We start from the raw sequence: 25,723 nt of genomic DNA, 5'->3' as shown, positions 1-25,723 counted from the left end.
AACGACATCTTCAACGCACGTTCTAATGAACTCGCTCACCGAATCAGCGTATTCGTCAATGTTGTTGTCTGACGCAATACGAAACATATCCCAGTCCACGTGATGGAAGCAGTCTTGGAGCGTGGAATCAGATTGGTCGGACCATCGTTGAACAGACCTCAGCGCGGGAGCTTCTTGTTTTAGTTTCTGTTTGTAGGCAGGGAGCAACAAAATGGAGTCGTGGTCAGCTTTTCCGAAAGGAGAGCGGGAGAGGGCCTCATTCAGCGGCAGTCCTGTGGACGAAAACAGCTCGTTGATGAGAGAGGTCGAAGGAGAATGGCAAGAGTCGTGCAAGCTAAGAGAAGGGCCACAAACACCACAGTGGTGTGTCCAAACAGGATCTCAGAACCCACAACTTGTTGGTCCTCGTCACGGATGGGCTCAAGCAGCAGTCGACCATACCGGGTTCCACTCCTATCAGATACAAACAAGAAGAAGCGGCTCCAGCAGGCACGCCATCACCAACACTTGAGGAGTGGAAAAACATTGCCCGGTCCGAAAAATCCCGGTTCCCGTTGCGTCTGGCTGATGGCAGGATTTGGCGTAAGCAGCATGAGTCCATGGCCATATCTTTGCCTGGTGTCAACGGTACAGGCTGGTGGCGGTGGTGTAATGGTGTGGAGAATGTTTTCCTGGCACATGTTAGGTCCCTTGATACCAATTGAGCAACTTGTCCATGCCCCCGAAGACTTCAGGCTGTTATGGAGGCAAAGGGGTGTTCGACCCGGTACTAGGAAGTGTACCTTGTAAACTGGAAACATGTATTTCATCGACAAGAACGTCACCTGTCCCCCCTACATTGGTTTATTTACCTTTATTCAGGTCTGCATAAAGGTGTTTCATTTTAACTGTGGGATATGATCCCTTGAGATCTCATGCTGTGAATTTCATTAAAGTCATGAATAACATTGTGGCTGCCCATTCAAATCAAGACAAAACAACCAAACTACAATAGACAAGTCCTGCTCTCTCTATTCTCCCTTTTCCCCATGGTGCTCATACACAAAGAGAGAGAGAGACAAAAGGAGCTTTGGTTGAAGAGGCTGACAGAGGTCGGTGTTTGAGCTTTCTAGGGCTTCCAAACATCAGAGGGGCCATTTTCATTCATATCTCCTGCACCTCTCATCTGTCTTTCAGCTGTAATGAATAGGAACGAGTGGTAAAGATCTGGAAGGCTGAGCGTTGGAAGATGGGAGAAGATGAAGTGAACCAGACCTCTTTCCTTCTTCGATGAACTCGCACGCGAGCAGCGCCGCGCACAGCAGCCACGAGCAGCCACACACACACACATGGGCAGCCGCGCACACGCGCACACACACACACGAGCAGCCGCGCACACACACACACACACACACGAGCAGCCGCACACACACACACACACACGAGCAGCCGCACACACACACACACACACGAGCAGCCGCGCACATACACACACGAGAAGCCGCGCACACACACGAGAAGCCGCGCGCACACACACACACGAACAGCTGCGCTCGAGTTGTATTTCTGCAAATAAAGATTTCCAAGGTAACTTTAAACATATACAATAGCACTATTTAAACAAATTAAGTGTTTTTGTCAATATCCCAAAAAACAGAGAAAAAAATGGACAATTATAGAAACAAAACAAAAATCAAAGACGTTGATAATAAACTGTATTAAATATAATACGGACCATTTACCTTCATATATTATAGAAACCAGGGCTTCAGGTCACTGGGAGTGTTTTCCTGTTCTAATGTATGGAAGCTCAGGCAGGATTCAGAGCTCTGTGTCTCCACTGCGGATGTAATACCAGCGATTAAAAATGAACTGCTGACCTGCCTGTAACCGGCTCACATGCACACTTTGAATTAAAAGTCTCCGAAGGCATTGGGTACCTCATGAACAGAGGCAGAGAGAGAGGTTCAGAGATGGAGAGGGGAAGAGAGGAGAGGAACGGAGGCAGAGAGAGAGGTTCAGAGATGGAGAGGGGGAAGAGAGGAGAGGAACGGAGGCAGAGAGAGAGGTTCAGAGATGGAGAGGGGGAAGAGAGGAGAGGAACAGAGGCAGAGAGAGAGGTTCAGAGATGGAGAGGGGAAGAGAGGAGAGGAACAGAGGCAGAGAGAGAGGTTCAGAGATGGAGAGGGGGAAGAGAGGAGAGGAACAGAGGCAGAGAGAGAGGTTCAGAGATGGAGAGGGGAAGAGAGGAGAGGAACGGAGGCAGAGAGAGAGGTTCAGAGATGGAGAGGGGGAAGAAAGGGAGAGGAAGCGACAGAGTCGGAATAATCCCATGTCAAGACGTACAATAGCTCTCACTGTAAACAAATGTCCGACATGTCTTCATCAATGCAGAAGGAATGTGTGTTGAGAGATACAGCTAGCTACTGATTGAGCCCCCACTTAGTGTTCAAAGTCAACATTAATCTCTTGTCTCATATTAAACTCCAGTGACATGAGCAGCTCCATAGACATATTTAGAAAGTTTAGGTTATCTAGTAAAGGAGGATTTTAAAGGCATAGTTCACCCAAATCACAAAATGATGAATTGGTTTCTTTACTCTGTAAGCAGCCTATGGCCAAATTAAGACAGCATTCCGTGATTTGGTTAGTTCACCTTGTCAATAGACTTCTTACAGGGTAAGGAAACCAATGTCATTTTGAACATTTGGGTGTACTCCCCCTTTAAAGGGCGGCTCCAGAGGCTGTCGTTATTGACCCCCAGTAAAACACCCCAGAGCGGGATGTCAATAATGGACCTAACTACCATGGTTAGGTCAACAAGACAGCGTTGACCCGTCGGCACGAATCCATACTTAGCCATTACAGTCTCATTAACCCAAATACGGCTATTAGAACGCTGTTGAAAGCACCTGAAGACAGAAGACACACTGCAGGCTATATGTAGGCTATATATGTCACATGATACACACACAGAACATGGGCTTGGTCACAGTATACACAGTGTACAAAACATTCAGAACACTTTCCTAATATTCAGTTGCACCCCCTTTGCCCCCAGAACAGCCTCAATTCGCCAGGCCATGGACTCCACAGGGTGCAGAAACCATTCCACAGGGTTGCAGGCCCATGTTGACTCCAATGCTTCCCACAATTGTGTCAAGTTGGCTGGATGTCCTTTGGGTGGTGAACCATTCTTGATACACACGGGAAACTGTTGAGTGTGAAAAACCCAGCAACATTGCAGTTCTTGACACAAACCGGTGTGCCTGGCACCTACAACCACACCCCGTTCAAAGGCACATAAATATTTTGTCTCGCCCATTCACCCTCTGAATGGCACACATACACAATCTGTCTCATCAATATGGGACATCAATAAGGGATCATAGGTTTCACCAGGATTCACCTAGTCAAAGAGCACGTATTCCTAATGGTTTGGACACTCAGTGTATATCGTTCACTCATATGACTCTGACTGGTTGGATTTGAGTTTGTGTTCATATACGTTCATTCATTTACGTGCTCATGTTCAAACCAGAAACCTGGCCCACAAAGTGTATACATTTAATACATGGAATGGACTGTTATCCACTGGCTCCCTGTGAATGGGCAGGTTAAAGGTCACATACCTCTGACACTCTGAGGGGTGCAGCACCAGGTCCTGGTTGTTATTGGCGCTGACCATCAGCTCATGTTCTGTTGAGTTGAACACGTCCAGCAGCAGGTGGCACTGACGGGTTCTGGGGAGAAAGATAGAACCGGGTTAGAACCACACACACACACACACACACACACACACACACACACACACACACACACACGATGGGTACTGAGGGGAGAGAGAAATGTTTTTAACTTGAAGTAATACAACATGCAGCGTGTAACTTTGAACGAGTGTCATGCCTACTCTCTTCAAATTGGAAAGAGAAACAGAACACAAACACACAAGCCAGTACAGTAGCTACTGTACACAGACACAGAACACTAGAATAAACTGTTAAATTGATATTAAGTTGATTCATAATTGACTGATATACCGAAGATGAAAAATGTAAAGGTTAGTTCAGTGTTCCCATAGCAACTCCGAGGATATCAGTCAGTCTCCCGGCTGGATACTTGTTGAAAAGGTTCCCTTTTAAAACATGTCTACGCTGCCTACAGAGCCAACGTCTGCGATGTGGATGTTGCAACATTATACACTTCGCCCAGATGACTTTCTCATAGTTTTCGCTATTAAGCTACTGGTGTGGTGAGCGTTTTAACAGCCCTGTTCTACAGTATGTCGCTCTCTGATTGGCTAAGCTGCTGTGTCGGTGCTTCCTGATTGATGGTCCAGCTAAACTGTGGGGAGGATAAATCAGTTGTCTCCCCCCCTCTCTCTCTTTTGGTACAACCGTCCACTGGGTTAATCATGTCCTCCAGCAGAGACAAAGAGACAGTTGGAGATGCATGGACGCTCCTGCTAGAAATATGGTATTTTAATTACTCTGACACTTTATTAGGGGGCCGGGACAAACTCTGATGAAATCTCCATTAACTCTGGGATTTAAGAGGAGGACAAAAGTAGAGTGGAAGGGCTGAGGACATGGTGTCTCGCTCTAAGAGGAGGACAAAAGTAGAGTGGAAGGGCTGAGGACATGGTGTCTCGCTCTAAGAGGAGGACAAAAGTAGAGTGGAAGGGCTGAGGACATGGTGTCTCGCTCTAAGAGGAGGACAAAAGTAGAGTGGAAGGGCTGAGGACATGGTGTCTCTCTCTAAGAGGAGGACAAAAGTAGAGTGGAAGGGCTGAGGACATGGTGTCTCGCTCTAAGAGGAGGACAAAAGTAGAGTGGAAGGGCTGAGGACATGGTGTCTCTCTCTCTAAGAGGAGGACAAAAGTAGAGTGGAAGGGCTGAGGACATGGTGTCTCTCTCTCTAAGAGGAGGACAAAAGTAGAGTGGAAGGGCTGAGGACATGGTGTCTCTCTCTAAGAGGAGGACAAAAGTAGAGTGGAAGGGCTGAGGACATGGTGTCTCTCTCTAAGAGGAGGACAAAAGTAGAGTGGAAGGGCTGAGGACATGGTGTCTCTCTCTAAGAGGAGGACAAAAGTAGAGTGGAAGGGCTGAGGACATGGTGTCTCTCTCTAAGAGGAGGACAAAAGTAGAGTGGAAGGGCTGAGGACATGGTGTCTCTCTCTAAGAGGAGGACAAAAGTAGAGTGGAAGGGCTGAGGACATGGTGTCTCTCTAAGAGGAGGACAAAGGTAGAGTGGAAGGGCTGAGGACATGGTGTCTCTCTCTCTAATAGGAGGACAAAAGTAGAGTGGAAGGGCTGAGGACATGGTGTCTCTCTCTCTAAGAGGAGGACAAAAGTAGAGTGGAAGGGCTGAGGACATGGTGTCTCTCGCTCTAAGAGGAGGACAAAAGTAGAGTGGAAGGGCTGAGGACATGGTGTCTCTCTCTCTAAGAGGAGGACAAAAGTCGAGTGGAAGGGCTGAGGACATGGTGTCTCTCTCTCTAAGAGGAGGACAAAAGTAGAGTGGAAGGGCTGAGGACATGGTGTCTCTCTCTAAGAGGAGGACAAAAGTAGAGTGGAAGGGCTGAGGACATGGTGTCTCTCTCTCTAAGAGGAGGACAAAAGTAGAGTGGAAGGGCTGAGGACACGGTGTTTCTCTCTAAGAGGAGGACAAAAGTAGAGTGGAAGGGCTGAGGACATGGTGTCTCTAAGAGGAGGACAAAAGTAGAGTGGAAGGGCTGAGGACATGGTGTCTCTCTCTCTAAGAGGAGGACAAAAGTAGAGTGGAAGGGCTGAGGACATGGTGTCTCTCTAAGAGGAGGACAAAAGTAGAGTGGAAGGGCTGAGGACATGGTGTCTCTAAGAGGAGGACAAAAGTAGAGTGGAAGGGCTGAGGACATGGTGTCTCTCTCTCTAAGAGGAGGACAAAAGTAGAGTGGAAGGGCTGAGGACATGGTGTCTCTCTAAGAGGAGGACAAAAGTAGAGTTGAAGGGCTGAGGACATGGTGTCTCTCTCTAAGAGGAGGACAAAAGTAGAGTGGAAGGGCTGAGGACATGGTGTCTCTCTAAGAGGAGGACAAAAGTAGAGTGGAAGGGCTGAGGACATGGTGTCTCTCTCTCTAAGAGGAGGACAAAAGTAGAGTGGAAGGGCTGAGGACATGGTGTCTCTCTCTAAGAGGAGGACAAAAGTAGAGTGGAAGGGCTGAGGACATGGTGTCTCTCTCTAAGAGGAGGACAAAAGTAGAGAGGAAGGGCTGAGGACATGGTGTCTCTCTCTATGATGAGGACAAAAGTAGAGTGGAAGGGCTGAGGACACGGTGTTTCTCTCTCTAAGAGGAGGACAAAAGTAGAGTGGAAGGGCTGAGGACATGGTGTCTCTCTCTAAGAGGAGGGAGGGAAGCAGTTAAAGGGGACGGCCGAGGGTAAAGCGGTCCTTTGCAGGCTTGTGGTCTGGAAAGTAGGTGAGCCAGCAGTCTTCCTGCACCTTGCCTACAATACATGGGTGATAGAATAGATTTTTGAGATCAGTTGCTTTTTGAGTAACTCCGTCTGCACAGTGGACTACAGTACATACACTGAGTGTACAAACATGCTCTTTCCAGGACAGACTGACCAGGTGAGTCCAGGTGAAAGCTAAGGATTCCTTATTGATGTCTCCTGTTAAATCCACTTCAGGAGAAGACCAGTTTTAAAAAAAGCCTCCAGACAATAGAGACCTGGATTGTGAGGGTGAATAGGCCGGACAAACAGTTAAGTGCCTTTGAAAGGGGTATGCTATTTGGTGACAGGCACACCGGTTTGAGTGTGTCAAGAACTGCAACGCTGCTGTTTTTTTAACGCTCAACAGTTTCCTGTGTGTATCAAGAATAGTCCACCGCCCAAAGGACATCCAGCCAACTTGACACAACTGTGGGAAGCATTGGAAATCAACATGGGCCAGCTTCTCCGTGGAATGCTTGCAACACCTTGTAGACTCCATGCCCCAAAGAATTGCAGCTGTTCTGAGGGCAAAACGGGGGAATACAACTCAATATTAGGACGGTGTTCTAAATGTTTTGTACACTCAGTGTACACTCATCTAATTTCACAGAAAACAGAGACAGGCTGGAAAGGAGAAACAGATTGAGACAGGCTGGAGAGGAAAAACAGACAGAGACAGGCTGGAGAGGAAAAACAGACAGAGACAGGCTGGAGAGGAGAAACAGACAGACAGAGACAGGCTGGAGAGGAGAAACAGACAGAGAGAGACAGGCTGGAGAGGAGAAACAGACAGAGAGACAGGCTGGAGAGGAGAAACAGACAGGGAGAGACAGGCTGGAGAGGAGAAACAGACAGAGAGAGACAGGCTGGAGAGGAGAAACAGACAGAGAGAGACAGGCTGGAGAGGAGAACCAGACAGAGAGACAGGCTGGAGAGGAGAAACAGACAGACAGAGACAGGCTGGAGAGGAGAAACAGACAGAGAGAGACAGGCTGGAGAGGAGAAACAGACAGACAGAGACAGACTGGAGAGGAGAAACAGATCGAGACGGGCTGGAGAGGAGAAACAGACAGAGACAGGCTGGAGAGGAGAAACAGACAGACAGAGACAGGCTGGAGAGGAGAAACAGACAGACAGAGAGACAGGCTGGAGAGGAGAAACAGACAGACAGAGACAGGCTGGAGAGGAAAAACAGACAGACAGAGACAGGCTGGAGAGGAGAAACAGACAGAGACAGGCTGGAGAGGAGAAACAGACAGAGACAGGCTGGAGAGGAGAAACAGACAGACAGAGAGACAGGCTGGAGAGGAGAAACAGACAGAGACAGGCTGGAGAGGAGAGGAGCAATACACCTAGAAAAGCTAGGAAACTGGCCCTGATGAAAGGACTAATACCTTTGATGTTGTGATGTTAGGACAGGACATGAATGGACAGGGCTCCTTAATGTGTTTTCGTTATGTAACGTGTGTTCACACGCAAACACCCTCCACCCTCCCACAAACACCACCAGATAATGAATGTCTCCCATTTCTGGACAGCGCTATGTCACGCTGACGAATGAGCCGTGCGATCAGCCATTCACCGTTAATGATTGGTGGAGAGGCCTCCCATCCCGTCGGAGAAGAATAACTTACCAAACTTGGCAACCCATTCACCAAACCTGGCTGTCCACGGTAGCTCATCACTTCTTAGAGCCGCCACTGACAGCCAAATGAGCTTTTAAACAGATGGACATGCAAATCATCTGACTGGCTGTCTCCCCAAACAAATCCACAGCCTGCAAACCCTGAGACTATGGATGAGACCACTTCTGTCACTCCTACAGCTAGCTTATTGTTATTCAGAGAGTCTCATCTGAAACAGCAACACACAGGTGGCTTAGCTAGCCTAGTACTGTGTAGGTTGGTGTCTGACTTTGAGGTGTGGTAGTGGTCAAAATGGCTGCAATCACCACAGGATAGAAAAGAGGAGGAGAGGAGGAGAAGCAGCTCAATGGCTGGTCAATCCTCAGGATCCACGATCAATATGTGCTGATTCCAAAGCGGCTCCTCTGGCACAATATGTGACAATACGCCCTCAGCCCTCCTATACACTCCCACGTCAAATAAATATGCTTAATTAGGCTTGGGCTGGTTGGATTTAGAGTGCTGCCAATGTGTTGCTATTTTTAGAGTGTGTGTGTGTGTGTGTGTGTCTGTGTGTCTGTGTGAGTGAGAGCCTGTGGGGAACAGAGCACATAGGAGGCTGGGCTACTAACAACAGGTTTAGACTGAAGACTGAATCATGTCCTGGTAACATGGAACATCTGTGTGTGTGTTTGTGCTCGTGTGTGTCTGACAGTATGGAACATTATGTCAGAAAACAGAGCCCAGCTGCTGTATGCAGTACCGGTGCGGTTCCAACAGGTTTCTACCATGAATGGATCATTGACTATTTCACACATACAGTGGGGAGAACAAGGATTTGATACACTGCCGATTTTGCAGGTTTTCCTACTTACAAAGCATGTAGAGGTCTGTAATTGTTATCATAGGTACACTTCAACTGTGGGAGACGGAATCTAAAACAATCCAGAAAATCACATTGTATTATTTTTAAGTAATTAATTTGCATGACATAAGTATTTGGTCACCTACCAACCAGTAAGAATTCCGGCTCTCACAGACCTGTTAGTATTTCTTTAAGAAGCCCTCCTGTTCTCCACTCATTACCTGTATTAACTGCACCTGTTTGAACTCGTTACCTGTATAAAAGACACCTGTCCACACACTCAATCAAACAGACTCCAACCTCTCCACAATGGCCAAGACCAAAGAGCTGTGTAAGGACATCAGGAATAAAATTGTAGACCTGCACAAGGCTGGGATGGGCTACAGGACAATAGGCAAGCAGCTTGGTGAGAAGGCAACAACTGTTGGCACAATTATTAGAAAATGGAAGAAGTTCAAGATGACGGTCAATCATCCTCGGCCTGGGGCTCCATGCAAAATCTCACCTCGTGGGGCATCAATGATCATGAGGGAGGTGAGGGATCAGCCCAGAACTACACGGCAGGACCTGGTCAATGACCTGAAGAGAGCTGGGACCACAGTCTCAAAGAAAACCATTAGTAACACACTACGCCGCCATGGATTAAAATCCTGCAGCGCACGCAAGGTCCCCCTGCTCAAGCCAGCGCATGTCCAGGCCCGTCGGAAGTTTGCCAATGACCATCTGGATGATGCAGAGGAGGAATTGGAGAAGGTCATGTGGTCTGATGAGACAAAAATAGAGCTTTTTGGTCTAAACTCCACTCGCTGTGTTTGGAGGAAGAAGGATGAGTACAACCCCAAGAACACCACCCGTGAAGCATGGAGGTGGAAACATCATTCTTTGGGGATGCTTTTCTGCAAAGGGGACAGGATGACTGCACCATGTTGAGCGGAGGATGGATGGGACCTTGGCCAACAACCTCCTTCCCTCAGTAAGAGCATTGAAGATGGGTTGTGGCTGGGTCTTCCAGCATGACAACACACAGCCAGGGCAACTAAGGAGTGGCTCCGTAAGAAGCATCTCAAGGTCCTGGAGTGGCCTAGCCAGTCTCCAGACCTGAACCCAATAGAAAATCTTTGGAGGGAGCTGAAAGTCTGTATTGCCCAGCAACAGCCCCGAAACCTGAAGGATCTGGAGAAGGTCTGTATGGAGGAGTGGGCCAAAATCCCTGCTGCAGTGTATGCAAACCTGGTCAAGAACTACAGGAAACGTACGATCTATGTAATTGCAAACAAAGGTTTCTGTACCAAATATTAAGTTCTGCTTTACTGATGTATCAAATACTTATGTCATGCAATAAAATGCAAATTAATTACTTAGAAATCATACAATGTGATTTTCTGGATTTTTGTTTTAGATTCCATCTCTCACAGTTGAATGTACGTATGATAAAAATGACAGACTTCTACATACTTTGCAAGTGGGAAAACCTGCAAAATCGGCAGTGTATCAAATACTTGTTCTCCCCACTGTAGGTAGGGAGGCACAAAGATAATCAGGTCATAATTATTGGCACACATTATAAAGATGAGCAAAAAATACTGTATAAAATGAATCCAAACACTGAGCTATATTGCATGCAAAAAAAGAACGAAAATAACTTTATACTAATACAATCGTTCAGAGAAAGAGATTTTGTCCAACAAGTAACACAAAAAAAATCTAAAAAAGATATTGGCACCCCTGTTTTCAATACAACAGCACCCTGCCCTTGCGAGAATGACGACACAGCCATTTTCTAAAATGTTTTATGAGATTGGAGAACACATGAGGAGGGATGTTAGGTCTTGACATTTGGTTATTACTTGTTACATTTTTTTACCTCAGTATTTAGATTTTTTTTAGAACATTTACTGCTCATCATTATCAAGGGTGCCAATAATTTCAGATGTGACTGTATTACATATACACACTGAACAAAAATATCAACGCAAAACATGCAACGTTCAACGATTTTACTGAGTTACAGTTCATATAAGGAAATCAGTCAAATTAAATACATTCAGAGGACATTTCTCCAAAAAGTATGATCTTTGTCCCCATGTGCAGTTGCAAACCGTAGTCTGGCTTTTTTATGGCGGTTTTGGAGCAGTGGCTTCTTCCTTGCTGAGCGGCCTTTCAGGTTATGTCGATATAAGACTTGTTTTACTGTGGATATAGATACTTTTGTACCCGTTTCCTCCAGCATCTTCACAAGGACCTTTGCTGTTGTTCTGGGATTGATTTGCAGCTTTTCCACCAAAGTACGTTGATCTGTAGGAGACAGAACGCGTCTCCTTCCTGAGCGGTATGACGGCTGCGTGGTCCCATGGTGTTTATACTTGCGTACTATTGTTTGTACAGATGAATGTGGTACCTTCAGGAATTTGGAAATTGCTCCCAAGGATGAATCAGAATACAATTTTTTTCTGAGGTCTTGGCTGATTTTTTAAAATTTTCCCATGATATCAAGTAAAGAGGCACTGAGTTTGAAGGTAGGCCTTGAAATACATCCACAGGTACACCTCCAATTGACTCAAATGATGTCAATTACCCTGTCAGAAGCATCTAAAGCCATGACATCATTTTCTGGAATTTTACAAGCTGATTAAAGGCACAGTTAACTTAGCGTATGTAAACTTCTGACCCACTGGAATTGTGATACAGTGAATTATAAGTGAAATAATCTGTCTGTAAACAATTGCTGGAAAAATTACTTGTGTCATGCACAAAGAAGATGTCCTAACCGAATTGCCAAAACTATAGTTTGTTAACAAGAAATGTGTGGTGGTTGAAAAATGAGTTTTAATGACTCCAACCTAAGTATATAAAATTCCAACTTCAACCCCACACACACACACACACACACACACACACACACACACAGTGTACAAAACATTAGGAACACCAGCTCTTTCCATGACATAGACTGACCAGGTGAATGCTATGATCTCTTATTGATGTCACTTGTTAAATCGACTTCACTCAGTGTAGATGAAGGGGAGGAGGTCTGATGAATCCTTGTTCCAGCTGTTTTACGCTGATGGGAGGACGAGGGTTTGGAGAAAACCACTAGTACATGCATCTAATCATTCCGCGTGTCAACATTGCAGGCTGGTGGCGGTGGTGTGAGGCGTGTTTTCATGGCAAACATTGAGCCCCTTGATAGAAGTGGAGCAACGTTTGAATGCCATAAGGTATCTGAACATCATTGCTAATCAGGTGTATCCAAATATATTTTTTTCAGCAGGATAATGCCCCATGCCACAAGGCTAGGATTGCCTAGGAATGGTTCCACAAATATCAGACACAGTGAGTTCAGCTTACTGCAGTGGCCTGCCCAGTCACCAGATCTCAATCCAATTGAGCATCTGTGGGAGGAAATGGAACGAGCTATTCGGAGTATAGATCCACTACCAGCTAACTTGACACAACTGCGGGAAGCATTGGGGTCAACATGGGCCAGCATCCCTGTGGAACGCTTTTGACACCTTGTCGAGTCCATGCCCCAACGAATGGAGGCTGTACTGAGGGCAAAAGTGGGTGTAACGAGAGAGAGAGAATGTTAACATATGGTTCCCATACCAATAAAGCCCATTGAATTTAATTGAGAGAGAGCCTGATACAGAGACACAGAGAGAGACCAAGACAGAGACACAGAGACACAGAGAGAGAGAGAGAGAGAGAGAGAGAGAGAGAGAGAGAGAGAGAGAGAGAGAGAGAGAGAGAGAGAGAGAGAGACACAGAGAGAGAGACAAAGACAGAGAGAGACAGAGAGAGAGAGAGACAGAGGGAGACAGAGAGAGAGAGACAAAGACACAGAGAGAGAGAGAGAGACAGAGAGAGACAGACAAAGAGACAGAGAGAGAGAGAGAGAGAGAGAGACAGAGAGACAGAGAGAAGAGAGACAGAGAGAGAGAGAGACAGAGACACAGAGAGACAAGAGACACACAGAGAGAGAGACAGAGAGACACACAGAGAGAGAGAGAGAGACACACAGAGAGAGAGAGAGAGAGAGACAAACAGAGACAGAGACACAGAGAGAGACAGAGACAGAGAGAGACAGAGACACAGAGAGAGACAGAGAGAGAGAGAGAGAGAGAGAGAGAGAGAGAGAGAGAGAGAGAGACAGAGAGACAGAGACACAGAGAGAGAGACAGAGAGACAGAGACACAGAGAGAGACAGAGAGAGAGAGACAGAGAGAGAGAGACAGAAAGATACAAAGACACAGAGAGAGAGAGAGAGAGACAGAGAGAGAGAGAGAGAGAGAGAGAGAGAGAGAGAGAGACAGAGAGACAGAGACACAGAGAGAGAGAGAGACAGAGAGACAGAGACACAGAGAGAGACAGAGAGAGAGAGAGACAGAGAGAGAGAGACAGAAAGATACAAAGACACAGAGAGAGAGAGAGAGAGACAAAGACACAGAGAGAGAGAGAGAGACAGAGAGAGAGAAGAGAGAGAGAGAGAGAGAGAGAGAGAGAGAGACACAGAGACAGAGAGAGAGACACAGACACAGAGAGACACAGAGAGAGAGAGAAGACAGGCTATGTGCTCACTGCCCACAAAATGAGGTGGAAACTGAGCTGCACTTCCTAACCTCCTGCCCAATGTATGACCATATTAGAGAGACATATTTCCCTCAGATTACACAGATCCACAAAGAATTCGAAAACAAATCCAATTTTGATAAACTCCCATATCTACTGGGTGAAATTCCACAGTGTGCCATCACAGCAGCAAGATTTGTGACCTGTTGCCAGGAGAAAAGGGCAACCAGTGAAGAACACACACCATTGTAAATACAACCCATATTTATGCTTATTTATTTTATCTTGTGTCCTTTAACCATTTGTACATTGTTAAAACACTGTATATATATATATAATGACATTTGTAATGTATTTATTGTTTTGAAACTTCTGTATGTGTAATGTTTACTGTTAATTTTTATTTTTTATTTCACTTTATATATTCACTTCATATATTATCTACCTCACTTGCTTTGGCAATGTTAACACTAGTTTCCCATGCCAATAAAGCCCTTGAATTGAATTCAATTGAGAGAGACAGAGAGAGAGACACAGAGAGAGAGAGACAAAGACACAGAGAGAGAGACAGAGAGAGACAGAGACAGAGAGAGAGACAGAGACACAGAGAGAGAGAGAGAGAGAGAGAGAGAGAGAGAGACAGAGACACACAGAGAGAGAGAGAGAGAGAGAGAGAGAGAGAGACAGACAGAGAGAGAGAGACAGAGAGAGAGACAGAGAGAGAGACAGAGAGAGACAGAGAGAGAGACAGAGAGAGAGACAGAGACCAACAAGCATCCTTTTCTCTGTTTCAGTCTCTCCCTATTTAAGGGCTTTTCTGTGAAAGACCTGCTTTTATGTACTGTAATGGAATGAAGTGAGCTGCACTGGCCCATTTAATCACTACACCAAGCCATAGAAAGGTTCTCCAGAGATGAGAGCGATAGAGCGAGACAGAGAAATATAGAGCGAGAGAAAGCGAGAGAGAGAAAGAGAAAGCGACAAAGAGACAGTCCCTCCCTCTTTCCCCCTCACAGCAGTAGTGTGCTACAATGTAAGAGCAGCAGTATAGAACTAGTAAAATAGGTTTCATTCACATTCCTTTTCAAAGGTCTCTTTAAGTCCACACTTTGAAGCCACAGAGGACGGACGAAAATACAGACAGAAAGCGATCGCTGATTAGAGGAGTTCACTTGCTTCTCAACTGCATTATTCCAGACAGTTTAGACACTGGGAAACTGCAGTAGACAATATGGAAAGATCTACGTATAAAGATAAGGCAAATGTATGCAGCTCTAACTAAGCCCTGTCTAAAACGACGGACAATAAGGACTCAAGATACCGTCTATTCATTTACACCCAGATCTAATGTGTCAAATGGGGTCAGAGAGAGAAAGCCACACTGACTCTTCTGGCACCTGGTGTCCAAATGCATCCTCTCTCCACTCCCCTCCCCACTCCCTCCTCTACTCTCCCTCTCCCTCTCTCTTGTCTACTCTCCCTCTCTCTCTCCTCTCCTCTCCCTCTCTCTCTCTCCTCTACTCTACTCTCCCTCTCTCCTCTACTCTACTCTCCCTCTCCCTTGTCTACTCTCCCTCTCTCTCTCCTCTCTCTCTCCTCTCCCTCTCCTCTCCTCTCCCTCTCCTCTACTCTACTCTCCCTCTCTCTCCTCTCTCTCTCTCCTCTCTCTCCTTCCTACTTTCACAGTGAATTATGGATCTCCTCTGAGAATCACCTCTCAATTAATGGCAACTTGTGTCATACGAAGCCAGAGAGAGACAGTACTGCTGGGATACTGTAAACAGATATACAGAGGACATTCTCTGTGGAAATGTCACTACCTTTCCTTTCTGAGACAATGCAGCATCGCTTGAGAAACATCCAGAGAGACTCACGTCGAGATTGGAGGAGCAAAATCTACAAATCTACTGTGTCTGATGGGGAGAAATAGTTTGGGGGGGAGGAGGGAGGTAGCGAGGGAGAGGCAGACCTATGAGTGAGGGAGGGAGGCAAAGGGGGAGTGACAAGATGATAGTGACTGCAGGGCGGAGGAGAGAATAGACAGATTTATCACCAGAGCAGAAAGATAGAGAGAAAGATGGATTGGTTAAACTGCAGATATTATTACAGCGAATGATTCACCTCAAGTGGTGATTACTGGAGTACGATCTGTCTCCCTCCCTCTCTCCCTCGCTTCTGCAACCTGGCTTTTTCCACAGAGCCGGAGAGATGACAAGGGGGAGGGAGAGAAAGAGGAGACAGAGCAAAAGAGAGGAGAGAGAAAAAGGGAGCGAGAGCTAGGAGAGATAATATTCATCCGTTTCCACCTAGGCCTGTCAGTAGAAATGCCATCTTTCCGATTTCCCATTGTTACAGCGACAATAATTGTCACTGAGCAGAGCAGAGCGCTGGTCTAGTCTGGTCTGGTCTGGTCTGCTGGGTAGAGGAAGCAGGAAGTGGGGACTGAGGGGATCTGGTGCGACGTGTTTACCCAGTCAAGATGGAAAAACACAACAAACACTTTGCGTCATCACAGTTAAAGTGGAACCGTGGAACACAACACAGTGCTCTTACTAATAGGACTGACCGTACTAGGAGGTAGTCGGATGACTGTTGAGGGTAGGAATGAAAGATACAGCAGGATAAGAGAAGCGGAAACATCCAGTTCACGGTACAGAAGTAACAGCCTAGCAAACACTGCAAAGTTGTGTCAAAGTTGCGACAACGTAGTGCGGTGGTTGTGTTTTTGCTGGGAGTGGTTGGGACAGTGATGTCGACTGTCTGTCGATGCACTTTATCCATAGGAAGGGAAGGTATAACCTTAATGATTGCTCTCTGTTCGCCGCTCCCCAGAAGTGATAGTTAATAAGGTTTTTGTAAAATGAATGATAGTGTTTACCTGGTGGCTGGTAGTGTGCTGACTCTGGTGAAGAACACAGAGGGTTCTATGTCAACATGCACTCCCAAGGACAGGTCCCGATAGTAGCCCTCCACCTTGCCTGCTCCCCCCGAGTACTTAAAGGTCATCACAGCTTCCAACGTCTGGAAAGAGAGAGAGGGCGAGAGAGAAACATCTACATTAATACAAGGCTATTCTAAGAATGAGCACAGGGCATTAAACCATTAAAGCTAATGATAGTTTACAAGAAGCTTTGGACAAATGTAGTCTGTTCAGATGGTCCAGCAGTTTCTATTGACTCCTGCATGGAACAGTGAACCTGTGTGGTTGGGGTCAAAGGTGACAACCAGCCAACCACTGACTCTCTCTTCTCAACCATGAGCAGAATGACACGTATTCTGAGATCAATAACAAAAAAAGTGATGAAATAATGAACACACAGTAATGTGATGTGTTCTGATGATGTGTAATCAAGAGAGTGAAGTGAAAAGGAACACGTGTTCTGATGATGTGTAATCAAGAGAGTGAAGTGAAAAGGAACATGATGTGTTCTGATGATGTGTAATCAAGAGAGTGAAGTGAAGAGGAAAGTGTGTTCTGATGATGTGTAATCAAGAGAGTGAAGTGAAAAGGAACATGTGTTCTGATGATGTGTAATCAAGAGAGTGAAGTGAAAAGGAACATGATGTGTTCTGATGATGTGTAATCAAGAGAGTGAAGTGAAAAGGAACATGTGTTCTGATGATGTGTAATCAAGAGAGTAGAGTGAAAAGGAACATGATGTGTTCTGATGATGTGTAATCAAGAGAGTGAAGTGAAAAGGAACATGTTTTCTGATGATGTGTAATCAAGAGAGTAGAGTGAAAAGGAACATGATGTGTTCTGATGATGTGTAATCAAGAGAGTGGAGTGAAAAGGAACATGTGTTCTGATGATGTGTAATCAAGAGAGTGAAGTGAAAAGGAACATGTGTTCTGATGATGTGTAATCAAGAGAGTGAAGTGAAAAGGAACATGTGTTCTGATGATGTGTAATCAAGAGAGTGAAGTGAAAAGGAACATGTGTTCTGATGATGTGTAATCAAGAGAGTGAAGTGAAAAGGAACATGATGTGTTCTGATGATGTGTAATCAAGAGAGTGAAGTGAAAAGGAACATGTGTTCTGATGATGTGTAATCAAGAGAGTGAAGTGAAAAGGAACATGTGTTCTGATGATGTGTAATCAAGAGAGTGAAGTGAAAAGGAACATGATGTGTTCTGATGATGTGTAATCAAGAGAGTGGAGTGAAAAGGAACATGTGTTCTGATGATGTGTAATCAAGAGAGTGAAGTGAAAAGGAACATGTGTTCTGATGATGTGTAATCAAGAGAGTAGAGTGAAAAGGAACATGATGTGTTCTGATGATGTGTAATCAAGAGAGTGAAGTGAAAAGGAACATGTGTTCTGATGATGTGTAATCAAGAGAGTGAAGTGAAAAGGAACATGTGTTCTGATGATGTGTAATCAAGAGAGTGAAGTGAAAAGGAACATGTGTTCTGATGATGTGTAATCAAGAGAGTGAAGTGAAAAGGAACATGATGTGTTCTGATGATGTGTAATCAAGAGAGTGGAGTGAAAAGGAACATGTGTTCTGATGATGTGTAATCAAGAGAGTGAAGTGAAAAGGAACATGTGTTCTGATGATGTGTAATCAAGAGAGTAGAGTGAAAAGGAACATGATGTGTTCTGATGATGTGTAATCAAGAGAGTGAATTGAAAAGGAACATGATGTGTTCTGATGATGTGTAATCAAGAGAGTGAAGTGAAAAGGAACATGTGTTCTGATGATGTGTAATCAAGAGAGTGGAGTGAAAAGGAACATGATGTGTTCTGATGATGTGTAATCAAGAGAGTGAAGTGAAAAGGAACATGTGTTCTGATGATGTATAATCAAGAGAGTGGAGTGAAAAGGAACATGATGTGTTCTGATGATGTGTAATCAAGAGAGTGAAGTGAAAAGGAACATGTGTTCTGATGATGTGTAATCAAGAGAGTGAAGTGAAAAGGAACATGTGTTCTGATGATGTGTAATCAAGAGAGTAGAGTGAAAAGGAACATGATGTGTTCTGATGATGTGTAATCAAGAGAGTGAAGTGAAAAGGAACATGTGTTCTGATGATGTGTAATCAAGAGAGTGAAGTGAAAAGGAACATGTGTTCTGATGATGTGTAATCAAGAGAGTGAAGTGAAAAGGAACATGTGTTCTGATGATGTGTAATCAAGAGAGTGAAGTGAAAAGGAACATGATGTGTTCTGATGATGTGTAATCAAGAGAGTGGAGTGAAAAGGAACATGTGTTCTGATGATGTGTAATCAAGAGAGTGAAGTGAAAAGGAACATGTGTTCTGATGATGTGTAATCAAGAGAGTAGAGTGAAAAGGAACATGATGTGTTCTGATGATGTGTAATCAAGAGAGTGAATTGAAAAGGAACATGATGTGTTCTGATGATGTGTAATCAAGAGAGTGAAGTGAAAAGGAACATGTGTTCTGATGATGTGTAATCAAGAGAGTGGAGTGAAAAGGAACATGATGTGTTCTGATGATGTGTAATCAAGAGAGTGAAGTGAAAAGGAACATGATGTGTTCTGATGATGTATAATCAAGAGAGTGGAGTGAAAAGGAACATGATGTGTTCTGATGATGTGTAATCAAGAGAGTGAAGTGAAAAGGAACATGATGTGTTCTGATGATGTGTAATCAAGAGAGTGAAGTGAAAAGGAACATGATGTGTTCTGATGATGTGTAATCAAGAGAGTAGAGTGAAAAGGAACATGTGTTCTGATGATGTGTAATCAAGAGAGTGAAGTGAAAAGGAACATGATGTGTTCTGATGATGTATAATCAAGAGAGTGGAGTGAAAAGGAACATGTGTTCTGATGATGTGTAATCAAGAGAGTGAAGTGAAAAGGAACATGTGTTCTGATGATGTGTAATCAAGAGAGTGGGGTGAAAAGGAACATGATGTGTTCTGATGATGTGTAATCAAGAGAGTGAAGTGAAAAGGAACATGATGTGTTCTGATGATGTGTAATCAAGAGAGTGGAGTGAAAAGGAACATGATGTGTTCTGATGATGTGTAATCAAGAGAGTGAAGTGAAAAGGAACATGATGTGTTCTGATGATGTGTAATCAAGAGAGTGGAGTGAAAAGGAACATGTGTTCTGATGATGTGTAATCAAGAGAGTGAAGTGAAAAGGAACATGTGTTCTGATGATGTGTAATCAAGAGAGTAGAGTGAAAAGGAACATGATGTGTTCTGATGATGTGTAATCAAGAGAGTGAAGTGAAAAGGAACATGTGTTCTGATGATGTGTTCTGAAGTGAAAAGGAACATGTGTTCTGATGATGTGTAATCAAGAGAGTGAAGTGAAAAGGAACATGTGTTCTGATGATGTGTAATCAAGAGAGTGAAGTGAAAAGGAACATGATGTGTTCTGATGATGTGTAATCAAGAGAGTGGAGTGAAAAGGAACATGTGTTCTGATGATGTGTAATCAAGAGAGTGAAGTGAAAAGGAACATGTGTTCTGATGATGTGTAATCAAGAGAGTAGAGTGAAAAGGAACATGATGTGTTCTGATGATGTGTAATCAAGAGAGTGAAGTGAAAAGGAACATGATGTGTTCTGATGATGTGTAATCAAGAGAGTGAAGTGAAAAGGAAGATGTGTTCTGATGATGTGTAATCAAGAGAGTGAAGTGAAAAGGAACATGTGTTCTGATGATGTGTAATCAAGAGAGTGGAGTGAAAAGGAACATGATGTGTTCTGATGATGTGTAATCAAGAGAGTGAAGTGAAAAGGAACATGATGTGTTCTGATGATGTGTAATCAAGAGAGTGGAGTGAAAAGGAACATGTGTTCTGATGATGTGTAATCAAGAGAGTGAAGTGAAAAGGAACATGATGTGTTCTGATGATGTGTAATCAAGAGAGTGAAGTGAAAAGGAACATTTGTTCTGATGATGTGTAATCAAGAGAGTAGAGTGAAAAGGAACATGATGTGTTCTGATGATGTGTAATCAAGAGAGTGAAGTGAAAAGGAACATGTGTTCTGATGATGTGTAATCAAGAGAGTGAAGTGAAAAGGAGGATAAGCAGATGGCAGAGGGTCTTGATGGGTCTCTCGATATTCAGACACTGTATGTGGGTAAAGGTTTGTGTACATATGTGCAAGTGTGTGTGTGTGTAAACACATGCCTTTGTTTGCATGGAAAGCTGACTGGCCCTCAACACATGTGTGTAATCCATGGAGCTAAGCCACGTGTGTGTGTGTGTGTGTGTGTGTGTGTGTGTGTGTGTGTGTGTGTGTGTGTAGTGCCTGTAAGCAGGTACAAACAGGTTTTCATCATGTTTTTCGGTCCATCTGCCGATCCATCAATCTTTAAACCCATCCAGAGTGATCATCTCTCAGCATGGAGCCTGTGACTTTCAGCTCTACCAACCCCGGCTGTCTCTACTGGGGCCTGACTACACACCACATTCATGGTTCAATGGATGGTTACAGAACAGCCCAACCACATGCTAAACCCCAGAGAGACTGTCTGTCATCCCCCCTCCTCCTCATCCACCACCTCCCTCCCTCCTCCACCCAGCCACTCATCCTCCGTCCTCCTCCTCTACTCTGTGTGTGTGTGTGGGTGTGTGTGTGTACTGCATGTCCTTCAGCCAGAGGGACAGACGCCATTCTCTTGCTTGACAAGATCTTATCTCTCCCATCCCCTCCCCTCCTCTCCTCTCCTCTCCTCTCCTCTCCTCTCCTCTCCTCTCCTCTCCTCTCCCCTCCCCTTCCCTCCCCTCCCCTCCCCTCCCCTCCCAGGCTGCACATAACCAGATTTCTCCTTAACAACGTGGATAAGTCAACATTCACAAAATGCATTTCATCACTTTTGATGAACAGGTTCTTTCATTAAGATGCAGATGTAAACTATGCAAAAATACAGCCGGTGCAAAACAGACGCTGTCGCTGAGACGCACCTTCGTTCCTTGTGCTGTCTAACATGCAGGGTTCATGGCGGAGAGGCCTGGTGTGAGTGTCTGGGAAAGACAGAGGTTGTCATATCACTATGGAAATTAGGTTGTATTACAAGAGGAAAGTTGAAGGGTGGACAAGTAAGTACAGACCTAGTCATGGCCGACAGACAGATACAGACCTAGTCATGGTAGAGACAGACACACAGACCTAGTCATGGTAGAGACAGAGGCACAGACCTAGTCATGGTAGAGGCACAGACCTAGTCATGGTAGAGGCACAGACCTAGTCATGGTAGAGGCACAGACCTAGTCATGGTAGAGACACAGACCTAGTCATGGTAGAGACACAGACCTAGTCATGGTAGAGACAGAGATACAGACCTAGTCATGGTAGAGACAGAGATACAGACCTAGTCATGGTAGAGACAGAGACACAGACCTAGTCATGGTAGAGACGGAGACACAGACCTAGTCACAAGCATTTCGCTACACTCGAACTAACATCTGCTAACCATGTGTGTGACAAATAAAATTTGATTTGATTTGTCTCTCCCATGACTAGTTCTGTGTCTCTACCATGACTAGGTCTGTGTCTCTACCATGACTAGGTCTGTGTCTCTACCATGACTAGGTCTGTGTCTCTACCATGACTAGGTCTGTGTCTCTACCATGACTAGGTCTCTGTCTCTACCATGACTAGGTCTCTGTCTCTACCATGACTAGGTCTCTGTCTCTACCATGACTAGGTCTGTGTCTCTGTCTCTACCATGACTAGGTCTGTGTCTCTGTCTCTACCATGACTAGGTCTGTGTCTCTGTCTCTACCATGACTAGGTATGTGTCTCTGTCTCTACCATGACTAGGTCTGTGTCTCTACCATGACTAGGTCTGTGTCTCATACATATGAGATGAGTAATGCAAGACATGTAAACCTTATTAAAGTGACTAGTGATCCCACTACTTTTTCTATTGTGGTTAAAGCCAATTTCTGTAAAGGGAGTAGTACACAGCGTTGTACGAGATCTTCAGTTTCTTGGTAGTTTCTTGCATGGAATAGCTTTCATTTCTCAGAAGAATAGACTGATGAGTTTCAGAAGAAAGTCCTTTGTTTTTTGGTCATTTTGAACCTGTAATCGAACCCACAAATGCTGAAGCTCCAGATGCTCAACTAGTCTAAAGAAGGCCAGTTTTTTTGCTTATTTAATCAGAACAACAGTTTAACTGTGCTAACATAATTGCAAAAGGGTTTTCTAATGATCAGTTAGACTTTTAAAATGATAAAATTGGATTAGCTAACACAACGTGCCATTGAAATACAGGATTGATGGTTGCTGCAATGTACGCCTATGTAGATATTCCATAAAAAATCTGCCGTTTCCAGCTACAATAGTCATTTATAACATTATTAATGTCTACACTGTATTTCTGATCAATTTGATGTTATTTTAATGGACAAAACAAATAGTTTTTCTTCCAAAAACAAGGACATTTCTAAGTGACCCCAAACTTTAACGGTAGTGTACATATGAGATGAGTAATGCAAGACATGTAAACCTTATTAAAGTGACTAGTGATCCATTTATTAAAGTGGCTAATGATTTCAAGTCTGTATGTAGGCAGCAGCCTCTCTGTGTTAGTAATGGCTGTCTACCAGTCTGATGGCCTTGAGATAGAAGCTGTTCTTCACTCTCTCCCAGCTTTGATGCACCTGTACTGACCTCACCTTCTGGATGGTAGCGGAGTGAACAGGCAGTGGCTCGGTGGCTGTTGTCCTTGATAATCTTTTTGGCCTTCCTGTGACATCGGGTGCTGTAGGTGTCCTGGAGGGCAGGTAGTTTGCCCCCGGTGATGCGTTGTGCAGACCGCACCACCCACTGCGGTTGTGGGCGGTGCACTTGCTGTACCGGGCGGTGATGCAGCCTGACAGGATGCTCTCAATTGTGCATCTGTAAAGGTTTGTGAGGGTTTTAGGTGACATGTCACATTTCTTCAGCCTCCTGAGGTTGAAGGAGCTGTTGCACCTTCTTCAACACACTGTCTGTGTGGGAGGACCATTTCAGTTTGTCCGTGATGTGTACGCCGAGGAACTTAAAACTTTCCACCTTCTCCACTGCTGTCCCTCTGCTGTTTCCTTAAGTCCACGGCCATCTCCTTTGTTTTGTTGACGTTGAATGAGAGGTTGTTTTGCTGACACCATACTCCGAGTGCCCATACGTCCTCCCTATAGGCTGTCTCGTCGTCGTTCCACACTGATCCAGCCCCCCCCAAATACAACAAAGTGCTACATCCCTGTAATGCATTCTGTCTTTGCATAATTTAAAATATCACTTTTCTTCATGGAGCAGATAGGCTTATAGAACGGCCTGTACTGGAAGCAGTAAAAGTCCCCTGCATTAATGAACATTTAGGACCTTTTTGTTTGTTATTTAAACCAGACTCAGCACATCTCTAAGTACTCGGTGAAGAAGCTGCTTATGTCATCAATTGGAGATGTCTTGATCTCAACTTCAGCTATGAGTGCAGATTGTTGTTTCTTTATTGAGTTTTATGTAAGAAACGCTGGTCTGGACGTTCTTCTTTCCTAATGCTGTATGGTCAACTGGAGCCCTCTAACTTTCACCATCCATTTTGGCCCGCTCTCCCCTGAATGATTCAACTCTCCTGTGACTGGTATGTCTCTCAGCCACTTCCTACAAGTCTGCCTTCCCTTCCGGCATAATGATGTCCACATCATAGTCAGACCCTAACTGACCCTTCAATGAGAGGCAGCATGCAGACTCACCGCAACAGTAAAGCGCTTAGGGACAAAAATGTCCGGACCATCTGTGAACGGGACCGTTTGGTCCTTGTCCAGATAGTTCTTCTGATTGGTTGAGGGGATTGAGGTCGAGGAGAGCAGTTCAGGTTAAGTTGCTATGCAAGCTGTCTATGCTCCCGTGTTTCGCCTTGACAGAATTCTCGCCGACCCATTGTTGCTGTTTTGAGCTATTTTCGGGCCCCTTACACCAGGGCTGTTGCTGAGCAGTTTATTGTAATCCTTTAAGGACTATCCACCCAATGCCTGTCTTACACCATACAGAGATTGTCCTAGGCTTCCTTGCACTTCTTTGATCATTCCAAAGTCACTAGTGCTGCTCATGGACGTGGTAGAAAACTTTCCTCTCTTGTCAGATGGTCTCCTGGTGAATCATCCTATACTCTTCATGAGTCCAACAGAGGTGTGAGAATGTCAAGCTGTCACAGGGCCACAAATAGCTGGTATGGCTGTAGAGAAGGAGTCTATCAGAGACCGCATGCAGATGGAAACACAACCAGTGAACCACAGCGACTACATTGACCTCTGATGGACATGATCCAGCATACTGTCTTACTTAGAGTTGCAAAATGACAGTAACTTCCCCCAAGTTCCCAGGTTTTCCAGAAATCCTGGTTAAAAGATAACCGGAATAAGGAAGGAATGAGCAGAGAATCCGGAATTCAACAGGAATTTTGCAACCCTCGTCTTATTGTGTCAACTCTACAGAAATGAGGAGAAACTAAAAGCAAATCTTAGGCTAGCAGCACCTCTCTGCCTCGTTACATCTGGCGCTATTCTCTTCCCGTTATACCAGGAGAGGAGACAGACAACTATCTCTATTCCATTATCGTGGCCCTGAGTCTCTGCTGTCCTATAGCTAACCCAACGTAGCAGGCGGAGAAAGACGGAAGTTAGGATGAACATACAGAATCCCTGAAAAGGGATGTTGGCCTTTTCTGGCGACTCCGCATAGGCTATCCTACAGCAGGAAGGCACCCTGCCTGGGGCAGTCCATTGATTGGCTGCTAGCCAGCCATAGGTGTGGGAGGGACTCTCACTTAGCAGTGAGGATTCTAAGGACTGACTGCTGCTTCAGAATGTGGCTCGACTCATCTCATGTCTACTCAGCCAATGTGGACCTGAGGCTGTTAAGGATTATTAGGCAGACAGGTTTCTTCTGTGCTTCTAGTTCTGCTCAGAAGTACAGTACGATGTGGCCCTGTTTCTACCTATCTGCCCTGCCTGGGACTAACCACCTGTGCCACTGACAGGGAAAACAACAAAAAGTCACATCACATGAATAAATATAAAAGGAAAGACACTGAAAAAGAGATGGAGAGAAATAAAGAGGCTCAGAGTATAAAAGGTATTCAGGAAGTAATATTGCAGGAGTTAGATTCTTTCTAGGGCAAGAAGACAAATAAAGAGCTATGGGAAAGGGACACAAAAAATAATTACCGTTATAACAGTAGCAACCTTCTTTGCAATTTGCTCATTTCAAATTGGCCCTCGCGCTCTCCTTCC

At 44.9% G+C, this 25,723-nt stretch overlaps 1 protein-coding gene across 4 annotated transcripts in view; it reads right to left on the bottom strand.

The window, feature by feature from the left end:
* The window catches only part of LOC115131475 (trafficking protein particle complex subunit 9), a 316,964-nt gene that overhangs the window by 121,774 nt on the left and 169,467 nt on the right, over window positions 1-25,723 (bottom strand). For all 4 annotated transcript variants that reach the window (XM_065020435.1, XM_065020436.1, XM_065020438.1 and 1 more), the window contains 2 exons: window positions 16,393-16,535; window positions 3,612-3,722 (listed from right to left, as the gene is read on the bottom strand). In XM_065020435.1, the coding sequence (XP_064876507.1) occupies window positions 3,612-3,722; window positions 16,393-16,535 (254 nt within the window). The remainder of the gene's footprint in view (window positions 1-3,611; window positions 3,723-16,392; window positions 16,536-25,723) is intronic.

The sequence above is a fragment of the Oncorhynchus nerka genome, linkage group LG7, assembly GCF_034236695.1.
Source record: "Oncorhynchus nerka isolate Pitt River linkage group LG7, Oner_Uvic_2.0, whole genome shotgun sequence".
Taxonomy (NCBI): domain Eukaryota; kingdom Metazoa; phylum Chordata; class Actinopteri; order Salmoniformes; family Salmonidae; genus Oncorhynchus; species Oncorhynchus nerka.
This window is presented reverse-complemented; position numbering and strand designations above follow the sequence as displayed.